Source organism: Trichomycterus rosablanca, chromosome 13, assembly GCF_030014385.1.
Source record: "Trichomycterus rosablanca isolate fTriRos1 chromosome 13, fTriRos1.hap1, whole genome shotgun sequence".
Lineage (NCBI taxonomy): Eukaryota > Metazoa > Chordata > Actinopteri > Siluriformes > Trichomycteridae > Trichomycterus > Trichomycterus rosablanca.
In genome coordinates this window covers 5,532,237-5,557,175 of record NC_086000.1, presented here as the reverse complement: position 1 = coordinate 5,557,175, position 24,939 = coordinate 5,532,237, and the positions used below count along the sequence as shown (strand labels likewise).

At 38.6% G+C, this 24,939-nt stretch overlaps 1 protein-coding gene across 3 annotated transcripts; it reads right to left on the bottom strand.

Annotated features, from left to right (window-relative positions):
• Positions 1-16,806: 16,806 nt before the first annotated feature.
• Positions 16,807-22,591, bottom strand: eef1akmt2 (EEF1A lysine methyltransferase 2). Of its 3 annotated transcripts, none has more exons than XM_063007463.1 (6): positions 22,496-22,591; positions 20,441-20,506; positions 19,999-20,113; positions 19,426-19,533; positions 18,308-18,524; positions 16,807-17,307 (listed from the first exon to the last, which is right to left on the bottom strand). In XM_063007463.1, exons 3-6 carry the CDS (start codon positions 20,095-20,097, stop codon positions 17,210-17,212), a joined length of 522 nt encoding a protein of 173 aa, XP_062863533.1. In that variant the 5' UTR covers positions 20,098-20,113; positions 20,441-20,506; positions 22,496-22,591; the 3' UTR covers positions 16,807-17,209. The 3 variants fall into 3 exon arrangements, with proteins under 3 accessions (XP_062863533.1, XP_062863532.1, XP_062863531.1); XM_063007462.1 differs by having other exon boundaries at positions 22,451-22,582; XM_063007461.1 differs by lacking the exons at positions 20,441-20,506; positions 22,496-22,591 and having other exon boundaries at positions 19,999-20,400.
• Between the last annotated feature and the right edge of the window lie 2,348 nt (positions 22,592-24,939).

Sequence of the window (24,939 nt, the reverse complement as noted above, 5' to 3'; positions counted from 1 at the left end):
GTCAAAATGCCAAATTTATACTGTATATTTATAATGTATATCTACATTTATATTGTTCTCCTTTACCACAGACACGGCCTCATAACACAAGAGACGTAACGGTTTCTCTTCTTGAAGCACAAACTTGTATTCCCTTTCCCATCTTTTATTAAATTCTCTTCCTTCTGCTTCAATTTTTTCTTCTTGTACATTTTGGGATTATTTGTAAGTATTTCTCAACATCACTTGTTGGAAAACCGCCTCAGTTAAACGCTGATGTAGAAACACTGCCATCTAGTGGCGGGATGCGGTCACTTTGCGGGTCACAAAATCGGCATGCATTGTGGGAGATGCAGTTTATGTACGATTTTACAGTGTATTTTAAGACAATCATACATCTTTTAAGCGGGCCTTGAGTTTGACACGTGGTGTAAATGATCTGCCTATATGTGAAAGTACCATTGATGTAGAAGCTTAGATAAACAAATATATGGTATTTTGGAGAGCTGAATCCAGTTCTGCTCTATCAAATCAAACCAATCCCAGCTCAACTTCACTTCCACAGCAAAAATCTTCTCAGCAGCAAAGAATAAAAGATGCCACAGGATGACGTCTTTTACCAGGATCTCCATGTCTATTTCAGCAGGACGATGCCAGGCCTCATTCTGACAGGTCTCATTCTGAGTAACAACAGTGTGGCTTTGTAGACGTAGAGTGCGTGTGCTTGACCGACTTGCCTGCAGTCCAGATCAGTCTCCTATTAAAAATGTATGGCGCATCATGAAGAGGAGAATCAGACAAGAGCAACCAGCTCAAGTCTTGTATACAGAAAGAATGAGCAGAAAGTCCATCTGCAAAACTGCAACAATATCTCAATTTCTTTATATTTAACAAATAGATTTAAGATTGTCATTGAAAGTATTGGAAATATCTTCATTGGCCTTTTGTCTGTTAAATAAAGGTTCAAGTAAATTAACACTTTTGTGTTAATGGTTTCCTGGTTTTCACTAACCCTTGATGGCAACTCGGAAAGGTAGGTCATACACAGTAAAATACAGATAGTTTCAGATTATGGTCGGCTAAGCTTTACTAAATATAGATTTCAGAGGCATACAACAGGATTTTAATGCAAGCTACTGGATTCAGGCTGTGAGAGCAATATTTATCTGACAGGATTACAGACAATCTGCTCTGATGTTTTGGACAAAAATGCTGCAGCTGCATTAGTGGATTGTTAGAGGAGTGTGCTTGTGAATAGAAATTTTATTACATCCCTGGGAAACTCACATCACAAACCACATACTACATATAAATATTTAATAGTGTTTACAATATTTTATACCTGCAGTAAAAGGGAGTGTTGTGTATTTAGTTTATAGGTAAGCAGTTTGAAGCCCAGTTACTGTTAGTAACTCTCTTGTCTATGAGTCCTGAACACAAAAAGTAAAACATACAGTATTAACACGAATGCCAAAATAAACCATTTACATTTAACCATGTACAACCCCAAATTTGAAAAAAGTTAGGACAGCATGGAAAAAACAAATCATTTTCTTACATTTACTTTGACTTTTTATTTTTGTCTGGTCAACTTCATTTCATTTTTTCTCAAAAAAGACCTGGAATGCTGATTCATCTGACCACAATACACATTTCCACAGTGTGATGGTCCATCCTAGATGCCTCCGAGCCCAGAGAAGTCGACATCATTTCTGGACATGATGAACATAAGGCTTGTTTTTTGCACAGTAAAGTTTTAAGTGGTGTTTGTGCATGTAACTCTGTATTGTAGTGCTTGACAAAGGTTTGCCAAAGTAATCCCTCACCCATGTGGTTATATCAGCTATTGTTGAGTGGCGGTTCTTGATGCAGTGTCGTCTGAGGGATTAAAGATCATGGGCGTTCAGCTTAAGCTTGCGCCCTTGGCCTCAACACACTGAAATTCCTCTTGATTCCTTGAATGGTTTAATTATATTGTGCACTGTAGAGGGACAAATATGCAAATCCCTTCCAATCTTTCTCTGAGGTTCATTGTTTTTAAACATGTCAATCATTTTCTCACGCATTTGTTGACAAACTGGAGATCCTCTGATCATCTTTGCTCATCAAAGACTCAGCCTTTCCTGGATGTTGCTTTTGTACCAAACCATGATTACAATCACCTGTTGACATCACCTGTTTGGAATCACATCATTATTTAGTTTTTTCACCCCATTACTAGCCCTAAATTGCCCTCGTCCCAACCTTTTTTGGAATGTGTTGCAGGTCTGAAATGCAGGAATGAATATATAGTAACAAATTAAATGAAGTTAATCAGACAAAACATGACATATTTTGGGTTTAAACTGTCTGCAATTAAATAAAAGTCAAAGTAAATGTAAGGAACACTGCATTTTTATTTTATTTGCATTTTCCATACTGTCCCAACTTTTTCTGATTGGGGATTGTACATGTCAGTTCTCAGCATAAGGGCTTAGTAAAGAGGTGGGTTTTTAATCGTTTTTTTAAAGACAGCTATAAAGATTGTTATGCATCTGTGGCTACAGTTTGCCAAGGAATAATTTCTTACTAATTGTACAGTGAATTTCTGAAACTCTTAAAAGTGAACTGGTTCAGTTTTCTACTCTTTTTCAAAGGTTTGCACAAAAAGCATTACAAACACACCATATACAGTGTATCACAAAAGTGAGTACACCCCTCACATTTCTGCAGATATTTAAGTATATCTTTTCATGGGACAACACTGACAAAATGACACTTTGACACAATGAAAAGTAGTCTGTGTGCAGCTTATATAACAGTGTACATTTATTCTTCCCTCAAAATAACTCAATATACAGCCATTAATGTCTAAACCACCGGCAACAAAAGTGAGTACACCCCTAAGAGACTACACCCCTAAATGTCCAAATTGAGCACTGCTTGTCATTTTCCCTCCAAAATGTAATGTGATTTGTTAGTGTTACTAGGTCTCAGGTGTGCATAGGGAGCAGGTGTGTTCAATTTAGTAGTACAGCTCTCACACTCTCTCATACTGGTCACTGAAAGTTCCAACATGGCACCTCATGGCAAAGAACTCTCTGAGGATCTTAAAAGATGAATTGTTGCGCTACATGAAGATGGCAAAGGCTACAAGAAGATTGCCAACACCCTGAAACTGAGCTGCAGCACAGTGGCCAAGATCATCCAGCGTTTTAAAAGAGCAGGTTCCACTCAGAACAGACCTCGCGTTGGTCGTCCAAAGAACCTGAGTGCACGTGCTCAGCGTCACATCCAACTGCTGTCTTTGAAAGATAGGTGCAGGAGTGCTGTCAGCATTGCTGCAGAGATTGAAAAGGTGGGGGGTCAGCCTGTCAGTGCTCAGACCATACGCCGCACACTACATCAAATTGGTCTGCATGGCTGTCACCCCAGAAGGAAGCCTCTTCTGAAGTCTCTACACAAGAAAGCCCGCAAACAGTTTGCTGAAGACATGTCAACAAAGGACATGGATTACTGGAACCATGTCCTATGGTCTGATGAGACCAAGATTAATTTGTTTGGTTCAGATGGTCTCAAGCATGTGTGGCGGCAATCAGGTGAGGAGTACAAAGATAAGTGTGTCATGCCTACAATCAAGCATGGTGGTGGGAATGCCATGGTCTGGGGCTGCATGAGTGCAGCAGGTGTTGGGGAGTTACATTTCATTGAGGGACACATGAACTCCAATATGTACTGTGAAATACTGAAGCAGAGCATGATCCCCTCCCTCCGGAAACTGGGTCGCAGGGCAGTGTTCCAGCATGATAATGACCCCAAACACACCTCTAAGACGACCACTGCTTTATTGAAGAGGCTGAGGGTAAAGGTGATGGACTGGCCAAGCATGTCTCCAGACTTAAACCCAATAGAACATCTTTGGGGCATCCTCAAGCGGAAGGTGGAGGAGTGCAAAGTCTCGAATATCCGCCAGCTCCGTGATGTCGTCATGGAGGAGTGGAAAAGCATTCCAGTGGCAACCTGTGAAGCTCTGGTAAACTCCATGCCCAGGAGAGTTAAGGCAGTTCTGGGAAATAATGGTGGCCACACAAAATATTGACACTTCAGGAACTTTCACTAAGGGGTGTACTCACTTTTGTTGCCGGTGGTTTAGACATTAATGGCTGTATATTGAGTTATTTTGAGGGAAGAATAAATTTACACTGTTATATAAGCTGCACACAGACTACTTTTCATTGTGTCAGAGTGTCATTTTGTCAGTGTTGTCCCATGAAAAGATATACTTAAATATCTGCAGAAATGTGAGGGGTGTACTCACTTTTGTGATACACTGTAACAATAAGAATTATTTAAATATGAACGTATAAAGTAATGCCTATAATAAAGTGATGCATATGATCAGAACAAAAGTTATTTTACTATATAAGTTACTTTTAATATATTACAGGTAAAATCCTGGCTTTAGTGGTAACAGGACAAACAGTGACACAGTGACAGTTTTCTTTTCAACCCACCATAGTATCATACATTTCTGGGCCCTTAGAAACAGAGTCTGTCACTTATGACTAGCAAGAAAATCTACATACCAGTCTAGCTCTGCATTTTTTAACATTGTTTTCTCAGTCTTATAATACATTTGCTTTCATTGCTTTTTATTGCTTTTATAAAACATTTGCTTTTTATGTTTGAACAATACTGTTTTCCCATGCTGCTGTATATTTCAACATTATTTGGGAAAACTTGGGTTGTTTTTGTTTCAGATTTTCACCAAATATATTTGATCACAATAGTGGCCAGTTGCTAAATTGTAGTATTTGAGCATTTTTTAATGCATTTTCTCCCCTTTTTTTCACCCCAGTTGAGGAGAGTGAGACTGTCACACGCCCCCTCTGACACGTGTGCAGTAGCCGACTGCATCTTTTTACCTGCACGAGGCGAGTTCATATGCCGATCAGCTTTGTGCACGGAGAGCCACACCCTGATCAGCATTATTTTTCGACTCTATGCAGCCAGCAGAGGTCGTAATTCGCTCAGTTATGAGTAGTCCCTATTCGGCTTGTCCTACCCTATGAACAATAGCCAACCATTGTTCATGCAGCCACCCAGCCCAGAGCTGAGATTCAATATGATGTGTTCAAAATCCCAGCTCTGGTGTGCTAGCGTGTTTTACTGCTGCGCCACCTAAGCAGCATATTTGACCATTTTTAAACATTTAATCTTGTAAGGCTTTATAATTGCATTTAATAAATGTATATGCTGTATTGCATAATATTATTACTCATTATTTATGTAACAAAATACCTGCTAGAAGGCTGATGACTGGTGGGACACAAGCGGACATGGATATCTAACAGCTAATAAAAGCTCTTACTGGTCACAAGACTGCACAAAAAGTATAATTTCCATATCAGCATCATTATATGATTACTATGACCAAAATATGAAGTAATAATAAAAATAAGCCAGCAAAATAGCTAAACTGCCATTTATAGACATTTTGATATCTTCTAATAATGTGAATATTGGACATGATTGTTTTATTATTGTGGAGCTTAAAGGAAACGGAGCTTAAATGTTGAGCTACTTTCTTTTTTTATTTTTGTCTTTGTTTTGAAACTGGCTTAAGTTACCTTTTAGCTATGAAATCCACAGTAATTAAAATACATTCCAAGTATAGATATTGTCTGTTGTTATCTTATTAAAAAAACGTGTGCTTTCAAATCAGATTAACAGCTTTTTTTGTGAATAATAGTACTTGTTCTGTCCCTAAATGTTTGTTATTAATCTGACTGATTTTAAAGATCCAAATTAGTTTTGTTGGCCTTTTAGACAGTAACATGCTTTTTGTTTGGTTTATGTGGCTCTAGAGGCATATCACAAGTCAAAAGCAAACGCTAAAACATTCACAGCTCTTCTGTGTGTGCCGTCAGCACAGTCCAAACCATTTAGCCATTTAAACACATAATTTGACCATCTGTCTTGCTTAAAAAAGACAATTTTAAATGACTGAAATGCACAGAGCCAAACTGAGATAGATAAACAGATCTTATATTTATATGTAAAACACCTGTGCAAATGTTGTACACAAAATAAGAATTGTGGCTCTTTGTAAATAATTATGGCACTAAGGACTTATCATTCTGAATACATATGGTATTGATTATTTGGTAACACCAATTAATCTGTTTATAGGCCTACATGAATGATATCTGTCTAAATGATAAAGAAAGCATGGCACAAGCTAGAACCTTCCTAGAAGTGTCCAGTCATTGGTCAGGGGAATAAAGGCCTCAGCATACTTCATGTGGAGACGTCATTCGCCTGGCTTCAGCGACCAATGTGACGTAACTGCGGAGAAAGCGAACAACCACAGACGTCACGCAGAGGCTTCGCTCGCCTTGTCGCGCACATAAAAGCTGGGCGAACAAACATGGATTTTGAGGAGTGTCTAAACTGTGATCATCAGCTAGTAGAGAGGAAGCGTAATGCAATCGGGTAATTGGATATGACTAGATTGGGAGGAAAATTGGGAAGATGCTAAAAAAGAAAAAAGACTGTAAGGGAAGGGGGAAATGTTGGTCTCCTATTTTGTGCTGGTCAACCAAGCCAACATTTTTAAATTTTTTAAAACAGACCTGTTTTTTTATCACCTGAATTAATAAGAGTTTAAAAAGAGGAAACATAATTGCCATACATTTGATAATTATTTTTATCTTGTTTTTATTCCTTGAGAGCATCATGTATTTTTATTACAAGAATGAATTTTAATATAGGTAAATATATTTACTTTTATTTGTAAAAAATAATGAACACTTTTTATGTTAGATTTTATCAATAATTAATACTTAACCCCAATTATTGTGGAAGCAGAAATGCTGTGATTTTTGAGTATGCAAGTCATTTTCTTTTGCATTAATTCTAAACACACTATCCACTTCTAACTTGGGATTAGTGAGAAATGCCAAATAACAATCCACAAATTCGCACATCCATTTGTTTATGCAAAAGCATAATTTTGAAATGTGTGACACATCGCTGTGTTCAATCCCATGACGCGCAAAGTGGAAACATGACTAATAATGAGGTTCTTTTTTAATATTACCATGGTATACCACTGTCTGATGTGATTTTTCATTTTCCTGTGTGATTGTTTGTGCTCAGTTTTAACATTTGCTTTATTCTATAGGAACTCCAGTGGAGGTAAAACGCACTGGTATACTGGTATTTATTCTACTAATTAATATTTAGACTGGACAGATAGAGCATTGTACAGTATGTCACAGAAAATTCCTCCATGTTAATGATTTATTGTTTTTGTGTCAGTCACAATGAATACATGCATAATAAATAAGTACTACAATATCAACATCTGGATGGGGCTCATTTTCTCTTTATGTTGTCTGATGAATCAGTGACAGTCACATTTCTTTATTCGACACTGTTATCCAGTGAGGAGGAAACCAGTCCAAGCACTCAGCAGTGGATCTCAACCAGTTTCTGGGAGTTGAACAACCTTGTAGTCACTAGTGCATAACCTAAAGTGATGATCTTCCATTGCTCCATTAAAGTAGCACCTCAAAGAATAATTAATCAAAGTAATGCTGCATGTGCTTCTGTATAAGTAGCGTATATAATCATTTATATTAAGACAGCATGGCTATAACTGACTATATGTGTGCAATAAGGCATAAAGACACACAGAAAATGAATGTTAATGAGAAGAGTAGATCACTGCATTGTATTCCATTCCATGCAGTTACTGATTTAATACCTAAAGCACAACTATCCTGCATTATTCCAGTATCAAAAATAAATAAATAAATAAATACATTTTAAGCAATCAATCGTGAAGCCCTGCAATGGATTCCTGCCCTGTTTAGGATAATCCTCCCTCTTGCTCAGTGTTTTGCAATGGAACCGGACCAGCTACTACCCTGTACAGGATAATGCTGTCAAAATGAAATGTAAAAAAAATATTATTTGATCTAAATAAACATGTTAATATTGTAATACTAAAATATAAATGTTCAAATAAATGCAAATTATACTAAAATTCATTAGACGATATTTTTGGTATTTCACAGTTATACATACTGATCAGCCATAACATTAAAACCACCTCTTTGTTTCTACACACATTGTTCATTTTATGAGCTCCATATAGAAGCACGTTGTAGTTCTACAATTACTGACTGTAGTCCATCTGTTTCTCTACATACCTTTTTTTTAGCCTGCTTTCACCCTGTTCTTCAATGGTCAGGACCCCCACAGGACCACTACAGAGCAGGTATTATTTAGATGGTGGATCATTCTCAGCACTGCAGTGACACTGACACGGTGGTGGTGTGTTTGTGTGTGTTGTGCTGGTATGAGTGGATCAGACACAGCAGCACTGCTGGAGTTTTTAAATTCCATGTCCACTCACTGTCCACTCTATTAGACACTCCTACCTAGTTGGTCCATCTTGTAGATGTAAAGTCAGAGACGATCGCTCATCTATTGCTGCTGTTTGAGTTGGTCATCTTCTAGACCTTCATCAGTGGACACAGGACGCTGCCCACGGGGTGCTGTTGGCTGGATATATTTTTGGTTGGTGGACTATTCTCAGTCCAGCAGTGACAGTGAGGTGTTTAAAAACTCTATCAGTGCTGCTGTGTCTGATCCACTCATACCAGCACAACACACACTAACACACCACCACCATGTCAGTGTCACTGCAGTGCTGAGAATGATCCACCATCTAAATAAAGCTACTCTGTAGTGGTCTTGTGGGGGTCCTGACCATTGAAGAACAGCATGAAAGGGGGCTAACAAAGCATGCAGAAAAACAGACAGACTACAGTCAGTAACTGTAGAACTACAAAGTGCTTCTATATGGTAAGTGGAGCTGATAAAATGGACAGTGAGTGTAGAAACAAGGAGGTGGTTTTAATGTTATGGTTAATTGGTGTACACACACAAACACACACATAGATGGTTGATGGGAGAATCACAACAGGTTTTAAACAGGACTTTTGAAGCTCTATTAGAGTGACTTTTTGAAGCTCTTCTAAAATGAAATATCAAAAATGTTTCTATTGATAATCAAATGTAGATTAACATGTATACATTGTGTTTTATTTACTAGCTTCACTGAAACAAAATTGTGCTTTTACTGATCAAATGTTTGCATTGCAAGTAAATTTTTACACCACTTTTGCTTTTTCATTAAAAACTAAAACATTATATATAAGAAATACAGAAATATTAAGTGACATGTCCCCTTTTAGTAAATTCACTGACTTTGAAAGTGAACTGAATGTCATTCTGCAGGAATATGATAATCTGAATAAAGTGGACCAGAGCCACAATAAGACCCAGGTAATGAGCCGGATGCAATTGTGTAATGACTTTGTAATGGATTCCTCATTAAGGAGGAAGGCATGCAATGTAGATTACTTTTCTTGATCACACAGACATAGATCTGTTAAGTCTTACTTATCTAATTGACAGGCCTGCATTTTATAGTAGGCCTACACTTCTACACTTCTAAAATGTTCATATTGCTTAAACTATTTCATGTTGTCTGCAATAAGGGTGTGTGGAGGCCTCATCAAAGTGGTGGTTTTAACTGACTGATTATAAAGATCTCTATACAGAATTTAATACATTTATTTAGCACAACATACAGTTCAGCTCATTTTACTAACCAAGCTTTATCCTGGTTAGAATACACCCTGGAGGTGCTCAGGTGGCGCAGCGGTAAAACACACCAGCTTACCAGAGCTGACATTTCGAACTTGTCGGTTCGAAACTCAGCTCTGGACCTACATGAACAACGATTGGCTGTTGTTTTAGGGGGTGTGTGGATGGGACCTCATAACTGATGCAATTTTAACCTCTGCTGGCTGATTGATGGTACCTGCACCATTGAAGGATAATGAGGATCAGGGTGTGGCTCTCCATAGACAAAGCTGATCCACATATAAACTCATCTCGTGCAGGAAAAAAAATGCACGGTGGCTAAGTGGGTAGCACTGTCGCCTCACAGCAAGAAGGTCCTGGGTTCGATCCCCAGGCGGGGTGGTCCGGGTCCTTTCTGTCGGAGTTTGCCTGTTCTCCCTGTGTCCCTGTGTTCCCGTGTGGGTTTCCTCTGGGGGCTCCGGTTTCCTCCCACAGTCCAAAAACATGCAAGTGAGGTGAATTGGAAACACTGAATTGCCCTATAGGAGAATGGGTGTGTGAATGTGTGTGTGCGTGTATGTGTGTCTGCCCTGCAATGGACTGGCGCCCCGTCTAGGGTGTTACTGTGTGCCTTGTGCCCATTGAAAAGCTGGGATAGGCTCCAGCACACAACGCCAACACCCCACCCCCACCACCCTAATTGGATAAGCAGTTAAGACAGTGAGTGAGTGAGTGAGTGAGTGAGTGAGAATTAACCTGACTGCATGTTTTTGGACTGTGGGAGGAAACCGGAGCTCCCGGAGGAAACCCACAGGACTGCCCCGCCTGGGGATCGAACCCAGGACCTTCTTGCTGTGAGGCAGTGCTACCCATCGAGCCACTGTGCCGCCACACCCCGAATTTATTAATTTTATTCTACGTTTTAATGGATCTAAAAGAATGGCTACAGTTTGTCTGTTTGCTACAGTGCTCTGGTAAACATATAAACTCTTCCAAATAAAAATATGAGGAAACAGCTAAATACCGTACAAACTAGGAACAAAACTTTAATATTACACTGAGAGCCTGATTGGTGAACCTGGTACACTTGTTTAGTAGGGCTCTGTAGCTTTTACTAATCAAGTGTTTTTTTAATGACTGTCCTTAAATATTTAAGATAACTTCAAACTCTTCAACTACCGAATTTACTTTCTGTCATCAGAAACATTAATATAAACCTACCCTCCTTTGAACCCTAGTCTCCAGTCTTTAAGAAAGACTCTTCATGAGAAGTGTGAACATGGGACTGTGTGAACTTTGGCTATTCACTGAAAAGTGCATCTGTGAATCAGACATTGATGTTGAACATGAAGGCATGGCCTGCACTCTATGTTCCAATTAATCCCAGTGGTGCCCAAAGGGGTTGAGGTAAGGGCTCTGAGGCAATTGCACATCCTTTACAGCTACTGTATTACCACCAATTTATCTTGGTCATGACTGTGATGAGTCCAGCTTTTCCAGAATCACTATGAAGCAACACACCCCAGACACAATGCCAATCCATTGAGGATCCTTAGCCAACCCCCTACCCCCAGACTTAGCCAATTATGTCTGTATGTAGACACCTATCTAGCTGACAGCACCACTGGGGATTTAAATCTTGGATCCCAGCAGTATTGGCTGCATATAATTTATTTTATAAAAATAATATCATAATATAATTGTTTCTATAGACCTGTTAACAATGGGTGTGGTTGAAACACCTGTACTCAAGAATTAGAAGGGTTGTCCACATACTCTTGGCCATTTACATGTTCAGGATTTAGCAGACACTTTTACTAAATTACTTACAGTTCTGTGACAGTATATTGTCTAAGCAATTGAGGGTTAAGGGTCTTGCTCAAGGGCCCAACACTGACAACCTGGCAGTGGTGAAGGCTTAAACCAGAGACCTTTTGGTTACTAGTCCAGTACCTTAACCACTAGACCACAACTGCTCCACAAAAGCCATATAATGTACAGTATGTACTGTATGTTTTATTATAATATTTGCACATTGATCCCCATTAATTCTTTATTTTAAATATATCATTGTTTATGCTTAAAATACATACAACATTGTGGTTTATCATCACTACATACAATGCCAGTACAGCAAAAACTAAATTATAGTAGTTAAAGACTTGAAAATAGAAACATTTTTACTTGTGGGTCTCAGACTTTTGACCCTCACTGTATTTTTCTAAAACAGCAGGGGATTAATAAACTAAAGGTTTCAGAATTTCAAGCCTTTTCCGTTATTCAATAAGAGAGCTACAATCAATGCGCTCATGGTACATGACACCTCATAATGGACAGAAATGCATTAGCTAGCTCTGCGTCCTCAGCTATCTGTTGAGCAGTATGGTGCACACCTCACATACTTGAAGTCCAGCTACACAACAAACAGAATATTTTTAGACAGAATCATCAGAATCATAGACAGTATTTGTACCTAATTTAGCTCCCTGTCTGGTGCCTGTAATGCATATTTTTGACATATATTGAATGATTTCTAATTATTAAACTAAACATGTTACAAGTAATAGTGTAACATCTAAAAAATGTATCGTGTAAAAAGAAGGATCTGTGATTTGTTAATTTTCTAAAATATTTATATATATATATATATATAACCAAAACGCTACCATTCACCAACAGAGATCCCAGACACAAAAGCCTGAAACAGCCAGTAAGGGTACCAGAGTAAGAGGCTGAGAGTGTGTCAGAAAATCAGAAGACGAAGGTCTGTCCCAGGTATGCTTTTAAAGCATTGCTCCCAGGGGTAGTAACTAATGTTTGATGAGGTGAAGGGAATGCTTTGAAGTGTAGCTCCAAAAAGTCCAACTTTCCATCCAACTGCTTCTCCTCTACCTGCCAGGCCAAACTGAGCATGACAAGTAGGGATGTTACAAACATGGACTTCACATGTGTTGGACAAAAATACAATAGGTTGGTACATGAAATAGTTCAGTTTTCCCCATTCAGTGTTATTATGCTCCTGGACAGAAAGGCAAATTTAGACATTTTAGGTGCTTTCTTGTTATTTCATTTACCTGCTGGCAGGGGACAGTATAATAACCTTACAAATGTGAAGGAATTCTTCCCATTTTGCCCAGAGCCACTCTTTTATTGCTTATTCTCCGTTGCTATGGTAGCAGTCTTTCAGATGCTTGGTCTTATCAGTGATGCTGTGAAAAAACTGCAGCTTGAAAACTACACCAGTAGAATAAAAACATAAGAGAAATGTCAAGATTCTCTGTTTTAAATGTGTGCAGTGTAAAACATTAACATTGTTGGGCGCTCAGGGGACACTAGCAAACTACCATTGGGATCCAGGATTTGAATCCTCAGCAGTTAAATCAGCTAGTCAGAGATGACGCGCTATGTCTTGGGGGGTGCTAAGGCCCCATTGATATAGTGGCGTCCTCTCCGGGGTATGTTACTGCATTACGTCCAGTGATTCCGGATAAATTGTGGCAAAATATGAAAATGAAACACATATACAACCCCAAATCAGAAAAAGTTGGGACAGGATGGAAAATGCAAATAATAAAAAAAAACACAGAGTTTCTTACATTTACTTTGACTTTTATTTCATTGCAGACAGGATGAACCTGAGATATTTCATGTTTTATCTGCTCAACTTCATTTCAATTATTAATAAACATCCATTCCTGCATTTCAGGCCTGCAACACATTCCAAAAAAGTTGGGACATGTCTGAGTATGGGAAAGCTGGTTAGTGTATCACCTCACTGCTGCTGCAACAGTGATTCCTATTGTCTGGTCAAGATGCCATCACAAGTGTTGGCAGAGGAATACTCGAGTACAGTGTGTTTCACTGTGTATGTTGCGACTCTGTGTGGGAGTCTGCTGCAGGCTGGTGAAAAGAAGAGCTTAAAGGCTTCACATTTGACAGTAGGGGCATGTGCTAGTCTACAGGCGGTCTCAGTCAGGATAAATGTCCTGAATAAGGTGAAAGATAATGCAGTTCTGGGATCTTTTACCATAAAATCTTAGTGTTTTTTTTTATTCTGCCTTCAGTTTTAATTATAACTCTCCTTTCTTTTAGAACCCCCTTGGGGTCTTTTTAATTTCATTTGAGATTTCTTTCTCACTTACTATATAATGTACACCCACGCTTGCTCATTAGAGGTAAGAATCCAGATGTCTATAAAGCTGTTTTGTGAATATCTTTTAAAGGCACTTGGAAAAAGAAAGTTATTAGTTTGCCTGAAACTATGTTATATGCAGCTTGTGCAAGTTAAACACTTAATTCTGATCAAGGTTGTGGTGGGCCCAGAGCATACCCAGATACAAAAAGCACAATGCTGGAAACGAACCCTGAATGGGACCCAAGTCCAGCTCAAGGCATCTTAAAATTAGTCTGATAATCAACCCACTGGCTGTCTGTTCTATTATGGATTCCCCACTGCACGGAAAAGTGGACATTGGGTTATGGGTTGAAATCATCCTTTGTCTTCCTCAGATTCCTGCTCACCTCCCTGGCCAAGATCCGTCTTCCCCGATCACTCAGTTTGGCCAGGCTGCCAGGTCTAGGAAGATTTTTGGTGGTTCCAAACTTCTTCCATTTACGAATGATGGTGGCCACTGTGCTCCTTGGGACGTGTAAAGCTGCAGCAATTTTTCTGTACCCTTCTCCAGATCTATGCCCTGACACAATCCTGTTTCTGAGTTCTGCAGATAATTCCTTTGACCCCATGGCTTGGAGTTTGCTCTGATATGCACTGTCAACTGTGGGACCTTATACAGGCAGGTGTTGGCAATCAATAATCATGTCCAATCAATTGAATTTACCACAGGTAGACTCCAATTCAATTGTAAAAACATCTCAAGCAGTATCAGCGACAAGAAAATGCACCTCAGCTCATTTTTGGGTGTCATATCAAAGGGTGTGCACACTTGTGTACATATGATATTTTACATTTAGACACAAATGTCTAAAAACCTGCTTTAACTTTGTCATTGTGGCTATTTTGTGTAGAATTTTGTGACAAAAAAATGAACTCAATCTGAGTCTGTACTGTAATAAAACGTGGAAAGAGTGAATGGGATGTGCAGACTTTCCAGCTTGACTGTATACATTAATATGTTTACCTCAGCCTTTTTATCCTGGTCAGTATGCGCTGTGTCCGGCTTCCTTGGGATCACTGGGTGCAATGCAATACAATACCCAGGACAGGACACCAGTTCATCAACCATTCCCCACCCTCAGACATAGCCAATCATGTCTGCCAATTTAGAAGCCAATTTACCACTGCACCACCTGAGTGTACCTCGAACAGAAATAAAAATGATCTGTTCTTGTTCTGTGATTCTGCAGTATCTCTTGAACACATACAGTATACTGGCTCATTACTGCATAATTCAGATTTCTACAATTTCAATAAAAAGCCCCATAGGAACTCTTCTTTTTCTTAAAAAGTAATAAGGACTGTTTGCATGATTGCTGCAACTACACCTTTTAGAAAATCAGAGCCTGATAGAAGTCTAATCTAATTATCAGACAGGATGTGTTTTGAAATACGTCCATCACCTATTAATGGAAAAAAGCTAACTGAACCTTCCTGCTGCAATCATGATAATGAAAAGTTATAAGAGATGATATTTCTGCCGATGTACATATAGGAGTCTAAAAAAGACTTAAAACAGCTCATCACTGCCCCGACTACCTTTGTGAATTGTGATTAACTACATTCACCATCTAGATCAACTGCTTGACCAAGTGGTGACTTTCTGCTAATTAAACAAACTAGTAAATTTGTCAATTTAGCCAAAAAAGTGCATAAAGCCAAGCACAGTGCCATGTGTTCATCATTGCCCACAAAATCATTTACATACATTAAATGGAAGCAAGGATCGAACGTAGTTACCCAGGAACCTGGCTTCCCAGCTGCCCTCTGTGTCCGATAACAAAGCCTGTCCATATAGAGGGAGAATGTGATTGGCCTTTCAGAAACACTTACTATTTAATATCAAGCAATCATCTAATTTATAAATGGCCTCTTTAATCTAACCATTTACACTTTGGCACAAATTGAATTGGCAGGTATGAAAGATTTATTTGGTTAGACATGCATTTGATTAAATATTACAAAACTAGACAAGACTAAAGTCTGGTATTGGGGTGGCACGGTGGCTCAGTGGGTAGCACTGTCACCTCACAGCAAGAAGGTCCTGGGTTCCCAGGTGAAGCGATTAAGGTTCTTTCTGTGTGGAGTTTTCATGTTCTCCACATGTCTGTGTGCGTTTCCTCCAGGAGCTCCGGTTTCCTCCCACAGTCCAAAGACATGCAAGTGAGGTGAGTTGGAGATACAAAATAGTCTGTGACAGTGTTTGACATTACAGAATCTTGTGTAACCAGTAACTACCTGTCCTGTCATGAATGTAACCAAAGTGTGTAAAACATGATGTTAAAATCTGAATTAAATAAATAAATATAGTCGGATATTGTGCCACCCCAGTGAGTGGGAATAAGTGAATGTGAGTGTGTGATGCTTTGCAATGGACTGGTCCATCATGTATAGCTTCCTTGCACAGTGTTTCTTGATGGTGCCGGACACACAGCCAGGATAAAGTGGTTAATTAGAATTAATACATTTATGAAAGTGGCACAGTAGGGCTGAGGTTTGATTCTGGCCAGGGTCCTTTATGTGTGGAGTTTCCTCTGGGTGCATGTCCAGAAACATAGTCAGGTTAATTGGTGTTTCTGACCTGTGATGGACTAGCAACCCAATGAATCAGACCCACCGCCACCCTGACCAGGATTAAACGGTGGTAAACAGACTATGAATGAATGTTAATTTATTCTATAAAATATTACTGAATTAAGATCAATACTGCCCTCTTGTGGTATTACACATTTAATACTCATAGCTGCATATTTGCACCACAGGTCCTGAGGACTTCAATTCAATCATCAGCTAGTGCTAGTCCAGGTGGATACTAGGCATTTTACAGTGCCCTTAGGTGTGTGAGTAACTGAATGAGTGAGTATGGATGCAAAGGAATATACCCTGAACTGAATGCCAAGCCTTCGTGAGGCATCAACAAAGTTTTCAGGTGGTCAGGATAAAGTAGTTACAGAACATACGTGACCAAAAGCAGTTGGTCAAGATCATGGCTTATAAGATTCTGACTTTATTATAACTTTATCTGAAAGTGTTGCCTGACATTTCAATAGCATTGATGAAGCATGATTACCTTTCAATTTAAAACATCTGTAATGCCATTATTAATACATAAGACAGCTGAGTGTTTTTATCAATAAAATAAGGCTGCATTTTAGCTTTCCAATACAAAAAGCAGGACTATGTCCATAAAGCACACTTTATTATTATGTTGCTTACATCAGGAGTATTTCAGGCTTCTGACATTAATTTGTAAATAGTAAAAACGGAGACAAAACTGAAAACGTCGTTAATACAGGTCCACAGGACTGAATTGCATTTTTACTATTTTAAGTATGAAGAGAACAATTGGTACATTACAAATGAATTCATTTAATGGCTGCATTTGAGCTTCTTAAAATCATATAAAAACAGAGGTCAGCTGAGTCGTCTGAATACCAAAGCTGTGACGCTGTTACCAGTCATCCCACCAAACTGGAAATGTGGAGTAGGCAGCTCTTGCAGCAACTCAAAACCTGCAGGATAATATACATACACCGATCAGCCATAACATTAAACATTTTATCAGCTCCACTTACCATATAGAAGCACTTTGTAGTTCTACAATTACAGACTGTAGTCTATCTGTTTCTCTACATACTTTTTAGCCTGCTTTCATGCTGTTCTTCAATGGTCAGGACCCCCACAGGACCTGAGTGGTGGATCATTCTCAGCACTGCAGTGACACTGACATGGTGGTGGTGTGTTAGTGTGTGTTGTGCTGGTATGAGTGGATCAGACACAGCAGCGCTGCTGGAGTTTTTAAATACTGTGTCCACTCACTGTCCACTCTATTAGACACTCCTACCGAGTTAGACCACCTTGTAGATGTAAAGTCGATCGCTCATCTATTGCTGCTGTTTGAGTTGGTCATCTTTGAAATCTTCATCAGTGGTCACAGGACGCTGTCTACGGGACGCTGTTGGCTGGATATTTTAGGTTGGTGGACCTTTCTCAGTCCAGCAGGGACAGTGAGCTGTTTAAAAAACTTCATCAGCGCTGCTGTGTCTTATCCACTCATACCAGCACAACACACACTAACACACCACCACCATCATGTCAGTGTCACTGCAGTGCTGAGAATGATCTGTAGTGGTCCTGGGAGAGTCCTGACCATTGAAGAACAGCATGAAAAAGGACTAACAAAGCATGCAGAGAAACAGATGGACTACAGTCAGTAATTGTAGAACTACAAAGTGCTCCTATATGGTAAGTGGAGCTGATAAAATGGACAGTGAGTGTAGAAACAAGGAGGTGGTTTTAATGTTATGGTTGATCGGTGTATATACTTAAGTACATGTCAGAATGTGTGTTTTATTCTTGCATGTATGGTTTTAATGATCTGGTATGATCAGTCATATTTTGATATAAATTAGTTTAAATGGTTATCATACCCATAGCAATTCCAGAAATCTTTTTTTAGTCATTTGTGACCTGGTGCTTATTAGTTTACAGTAGTGGATTTAGCTGCTTTACCTGGGCTGAAGATCTGCAGCAGCTGCTCTTTGGTCCAGTTGCAGGAAGTGATGACAAAGTGGCCGTGCGGTTTCAGTACAGCTCTCAGTGAAGTCACGTACTGCAGCTTCACCATGTCTCTGCCATCAGGGTTTAAACTAATGGCATCAAAGGTGCCCTTGTCTATACACAAGTCAAACTCTTTTAACTCTGTGCTGGGGTTCAGAAAGTCCTGCTCCTGTTCATTCAGAATAAAACAAACACTTGTTTTATAAACTGTGTCAGTGCTGCAACAGAGAAAATGTGCACTAAGTCACCAGGAGTGAACAGGAGAGTTCAAGTAATTTAGTGTCTAAAAACATATTTATTTATATTAAGGTATACATGACAAGGCATAACATTATGACCACTGACAGGTGAAGTGAATAACACTGATTATCTCTTCATCACGGCACCTGTTAGTGGGTGGGATATATTAGGCAGCAAGTGAACATTTTATCCTCAAAGTTGATGTTAGAAGCAGGAAAAATGGGCGAGTGTAAGGATTTGAGTGAGTTTGACAAGGGCCAAATTGTGATGGCTAGACAACTGGGTCAGAGTATCTCCAAAACTGCAGCTCTTGTGGGGTGTTCCCGGTCTGCAGTGGTCAGTATCTATCAAAAGTGGTCCAAGGAAGGAACAGTGGTAAACCGGCGACAGGGTCATGGGCGGCCAAGGCTCATTGATGCACGTGGGGAAAGGCAAAGGCTTGCCGTGCTACTGTAGCACAACTTGCTGATGAAGTTTAACGCTGGTTCTGATAGAATGGTCTCGGAATACACAGTGCACAGTTGCAGGGCTGTTTTGGCAGCAAAAGGGGGATCAACACAATATTAGGAAGGTGGTCATAATGTTATGCCTGATCGGTGTATTTGCATGTCATCAATTTTTTGAACATCATCAATGTTAGCAAGAACGAAAATGACTTCCAAATATAACATGCAAGGCACAATTTCTTAACATTTTTAACAAAGAATTCCTTCTGATAGATCACATTTTAAAAACATGTATTCTTAGGTTTGTTACATTCAGACAGTTGAACCACAGAGAATGTACTAAAACTTTACTGTATGATACTTAAATAATTATAAACTTCTTACCTGAACCTTGATATTTATTAAGCCTTCATCTTCCAGAACATTTAATGCAAGTTCTACTGAGGCACTGGAATAATCAATCCCAGTTAGATTCTTAAATCCCTCTTTTGCCTTAAAGAAAAAAAGAATTACAAATTTAAAGAAAAAAAATACTAATTTTATTTGCTTTCAGCACAGAAAGGAAATTATTATTATTATTTATTAGGATTTTAACGTCATGTTTTACACACATTGGTTACATTCATGACAGAAACAGTAGTTACTCGTTACACAACATTCGTGAGTTCACAAGTTTAATGTCAAACGCAGTCATGGGTAATTTAGTATATCCAGTTCACCTCACTTGCATGTCTTTGGACTGTGGGAGGAAACCAGAGCTCCCGGAGGAAACCCACACAGAAACGGGGAAAACATAAAAACCCCACACAGAAAGGACCCGGACCGCCCCACCTGGGGATCGAACCCAGGGCCCCTGAGCCAACAGTGCTACCCACTGAGCCACCGTGCCGCCCAAAAGGAAATAAAAAAAAAAAAAACTATTCATGAAAAACAGTGTGCTGAAATCATAAGACTTACCAGTTCTACAAGAAAAGCTGCATTTCCTGTACCAATATCCAAAATAGCAGCATCTTCAGGTATATTCACTTTTTCCATCCACCTGATCACTCGGTTCATACTCGCCTCTCCAAACCTGAAAACAGAAAATATGAAAAGCATGCTGAAGTGCCAGTTATCTACATCAGGATTACGTATTACTACTTGATTGCATGGCTTTACCTTTCAACTTTGCATTTTTCTTTTTCAGAACAAATAAATCTAAAGTGCCAGTGAAATGGGCTTTTCCCACACTAAAAAAACAATGTCCTTACTACAGAGAAGTTGGAGAAGTCAGGTATAGTCATTATCACTACTTAATGTTCTGCAACCATTTCTATCTTTAAAGCTTGGAATATCTATGAACACAAACCAAATATTGTAAGTAAAACAAATTTAATACAATTTATTAAAATGATATTACCATATTTCTCCAACATCGCCAATGTCTTTATAAGTGTGAAGCTCTCTGCTGTAAGCATCATCCCAGCTAAAATACAATCAACATAAGTCAGAGAGGCAGAGCATACAGTTTTCAGCAAAACTCAGAAATAAAGAAAGAAAAGAGTTTAAATTTATAAAACAGTGGAGCTACACAGTGTGAATCATAAAAAACACAAAGAACTCATTGTTAACATAATATTAACATAATCTGGAGGTATGTACACATAGAGGACATGAAATATTGGTCTAAATGGGTTCAAGCCACTTTATCTTTAAAATTCATACTTTACAAATAAATGGATGCAAATGGGGTAGAGTAATAAATCAAACAAAATCTCAAAACCACATTGCATGCCTTGCCTTCTGTATTGATTATATACATACAACTTGAAAATAAATATCACAGCGCAAATTCTATCATTAAATAAAACAGTTTATAATGTTTTAAAGTTTTGTTTATTAGGATTTATAATGTCACGCTTTACACTTTGGGCTTGCCCCTTGATGACATTAATGACAGGGAAGGTAATTACTGTTTACACAAGACTCATCAGTTCACAAGTGTAATGTCAAACACTGTCATGGCCAAATCTCCAATTCACCTGACTTGCATGTATTTGAGGGAGGAAACCGGAGCGCCCAGAAGAAAACCCACACAGATACGGGGAGAACATGCAAACTTCACACAGAAAGGACCCGTGGACCCAGACCGTCCCACCTCGGGATCGAACCCAGGACTGCTGTGAGGCGACAGTGGCCACCGTAGCCTGTGTGATAAAAGCTCAACTAATGCCTGAGTTACAAATATAGGGTGACCATACGTCCTCTTTTTCCCAGACATGTCCTCTTTTTGAGACCTAAAAAATGTGTCCGGTCGAGATTTTTAAATCACCAAAAATGTCCGGGATTCGGCTTTTCTAGTCTGCACTCGATATTCTGTGTGTATGTTTTTGCATTGGTTTGTTTTTAGGTCTTTTTAGGAGTGCATCTGTTTTGTTAAAATAAGTCTGATTTTCACATGCACGTACTAACACAGAGGCTCTTGTCAACACCGTGATGGCCCTGCATTCTGTGGAAATTGCTCAGCAAGCACCATAAGACACATTTTACTGCTGGGTTTCTACTGATGGGAGCAAGTAATTGAAGTGAATCAAATTAAAGTCAAAAACACTCCTAATAGGTCGGCTGATACGATTGTACAATACATCAAAGAAACTAAAAAATAAGGGATTTTTATTTATAGGTGACAACTGTTTTTAAATTTGTTGTTATTATTGTTTAGGGCTTAACACTGAATGTGAAGGAATAAGATTATCTGACCATAAAGGCCCTTGTTAAAGAGCAGCTGTACATGTATTACAGTTCAGTAACACAGCTGGATGGTTATTGACTCATTTGTCAACTATTTAAAACAAAATATGGTCACCCTATATTACATATAGTTTTGTTTAGGCTCAGGATAAACCGCATAATAAAATATTTTTACATTTTTAAATCGATGTAGTTCTTTAAATGATTTACTTGAATCATTTAAAGGAGTTGTTTAAAAAAGATCCATTCTTGAATCCAGCTGTGTTTTGAATGTGATCTCTCACCTACAGTACATTTCCTTACAGTTTCATTACAGAAACAAATGACCTGATTCAATTATAAATAAAATCATGTTTTGAGAGAATTCAGTTGTTAGTTGGTACCAAAATAATAAAAATGACAGTTCTGTTAATAATGCATGATTATACAGCCCAGGTTCTGGACTGCGTTGCTTGGGGGGGACAGTGAGAAAATCTTGATGATATGATGTGATTTGGATTAATACCAAGAACGCAGACTGTTACACTTTATTTACCTAATGTTGCGTTTAAAAAACTTCCTAATATTAATGATGAATGTCATTAAGAGTTATTAGAAGTGATCTTTCTGAACAAGCACAGATTAACACAAGAGCCCGTTTCTGTCCTGCAAACCAGCTCAGATCACTTCAGCGTCACACCTTATTTTTACCGATAGAAACCAGGTTGGGAAACGTGCTCACTACTGTTTTGTTCCCAGTTTTGATGGTGCAAAATCTTCTCCAGACACGATACATGATGCTGAAGACTTCTCTTCCCCATGTGAGTCCTCTACTGCCGCCATGGCACTACAGAAACAGTAAACATGGCGCTTTAAACACACCTACTTCCAAAATAAAAGTAAAATCTCCACGTGAACTTGTCTAACATGATCTACATATAACCAGCACAGAACATGAGACATGACTCATTCATAAACGAAACATTCATTATTTTATTATTTAATAGTACATATTACCACTTTTTATTACTACATTTATTTATTTAATGTTGTTATCTAATAGCGCTTTTCCACCAAAAGAACCCTGGTTCTTGAACCGGTTCTGTTCCGGTTTCTTAGAACCTTGGTGTTAGCTTGGTGTTAAAAGTTTAAATGAAGTTGACCAGACAAACATGAAATTTTAAGAGTTCACATCTGCAATGGAATAAGAGTTTGTGTAAATGTAAGATACACTGTGTCTTTTTTATTTATTTTTTTCTATACTGTCCCAACTTTTTCTGATTTGGGTCATACATTCTTTAATTACAACAAAATTTAGTGGAATGTTAAATATCTGTAATTCGAATGTACTTTGTTAATCATTCTTAACTAACATCAGTGTGTTTCTTGAGGTTGGATGGTGGAGTTCTGAGATGCTGATATTTCTGTATCTTTGGGTGAACATAAGAGGCGCCTCATATGATATGAAGAATTTTTCACTCTGACATATGAAAACTTTTCTTGTGAATAATGCGCTTCATATGATTAAAAGATTTTTTCACTTTCACTCCGACATTTCTTGTAAATATGGCCATGGGTGTTCTTATCTGTCACTACCATATTTTGTCACCTGAGTAACAGGCGTAGTCACTATTTCTGATTCCATCAAGTTGGGTGGAAATTAAAATGTATCAAACATTTTTTGGTACCTGCTCATTGTGAGCAGGTGAAAGAACTGTCTACACACACCCACACACCTGTACAGTGTGGCACTTCCATAATACTGAAAGTTACTACACCATATCAGATAAATCTAATAACGTACACTAATCTCAAACAGAAAAACAAGATAATTAAGCTTTAATTATATCATATTACTAAAGCCTTACCTGCTGTACAGCCATGTTTTCCCCACTCAGGAGGGCGATGTCAAGTTCAAGAGTGGCTGTCAGAATGAGTCTCACTGCACCTAATTCAGGGATGTCCAAACTGCAGCCCATTATCATTTTTAAAACGATTCGTGAGGTATTTTAGAAATAAAATTAAAGCTGGCCTTTGATTGTCACTATCACATAAAACTAATTTAAAACGTACACCATAATTAATGTTACCGAGTTTTTGGATAAACATGATGGGGCCAAAGAAACAAAAACTAATAAATAAACATTTTTTCACCAAGCTTAGATGGAAGTACTGGTACTGAGCTTCTGGAGAACCATCTCAGCGACTCCTGCTGATACAAGAGTCATTGCTTTTCAAGTTCCTTCTTCTGCAATCAATCGATCAATCAATTAATCAATCCCCATTACAATCCATCCAATAGCACAACAATTTATAAATTATATGGAGCAGAAACAAAGGAAACAGTTTTTATCTATCTCACAAGTCAGTGAGCTAGGACGCTTGTAATTGGTTAGTGTTAGTGTAGGGTGTCACAGTGGCTCATTGGGTAGCACTGTCATCTCATAACAAGAAGGTCCTGGGTTTGATTCCCAGGTGGAGTGGTCTGGGTTGTTCTGGGTCTTTATCTGTGTGGGTTTGTGGGAGCTCGGGTTTCCTCCCACAGTACAAAGACCTGCAAGTTAGGTGAACTGAAGATTCAAAATTGGCTGTGACTTTTGTGTTTGTGTTTGACATTTGTTTTTACCTCTACACCACTACCGTCTTCATCCTTAGCGTGACAGCTCTACATCAAAACACACATTTATTTTGGTGGAACAAGATCAACATGGTCTTTGTGTGTGTGTGGGTTAGCAGGGATAGTAGGGTGAGTTTCATTTGTTGTACAGGGGCTTTTCTGACTGAAAGCTGGTGTGTGTTCCATAAAGGTGGTTCAGAAGTAGAAGCAGCCACATGCACACACTGCTAATTTCAGTTTGCACAGACTGATTGGAATCCGACATGGGGACGAGACTTTTATTCAGTTCTTACCCTGGCCATGAGGTCAGCAAAGGCCAAGTACAGATTGTCCTCCTCCATTCTGTTAAATTATTTAGCAAATGATTGAATACATTTAATCTTAATGCTAATTATTAAAAATAAAAAACTATGGTGCTGCGGCTTTACTTTGTTAATCATTCTTAACTAACATCAGTGTGTTTCTTGAGGTTGGATGAGGGAGTTCTGAAATGCTGATATTTCTGTATATTTGGGTAAACATTAAAGGTGCTTCATATGAGACGAAGAATCTTTCACTTTGACATTTCTTGT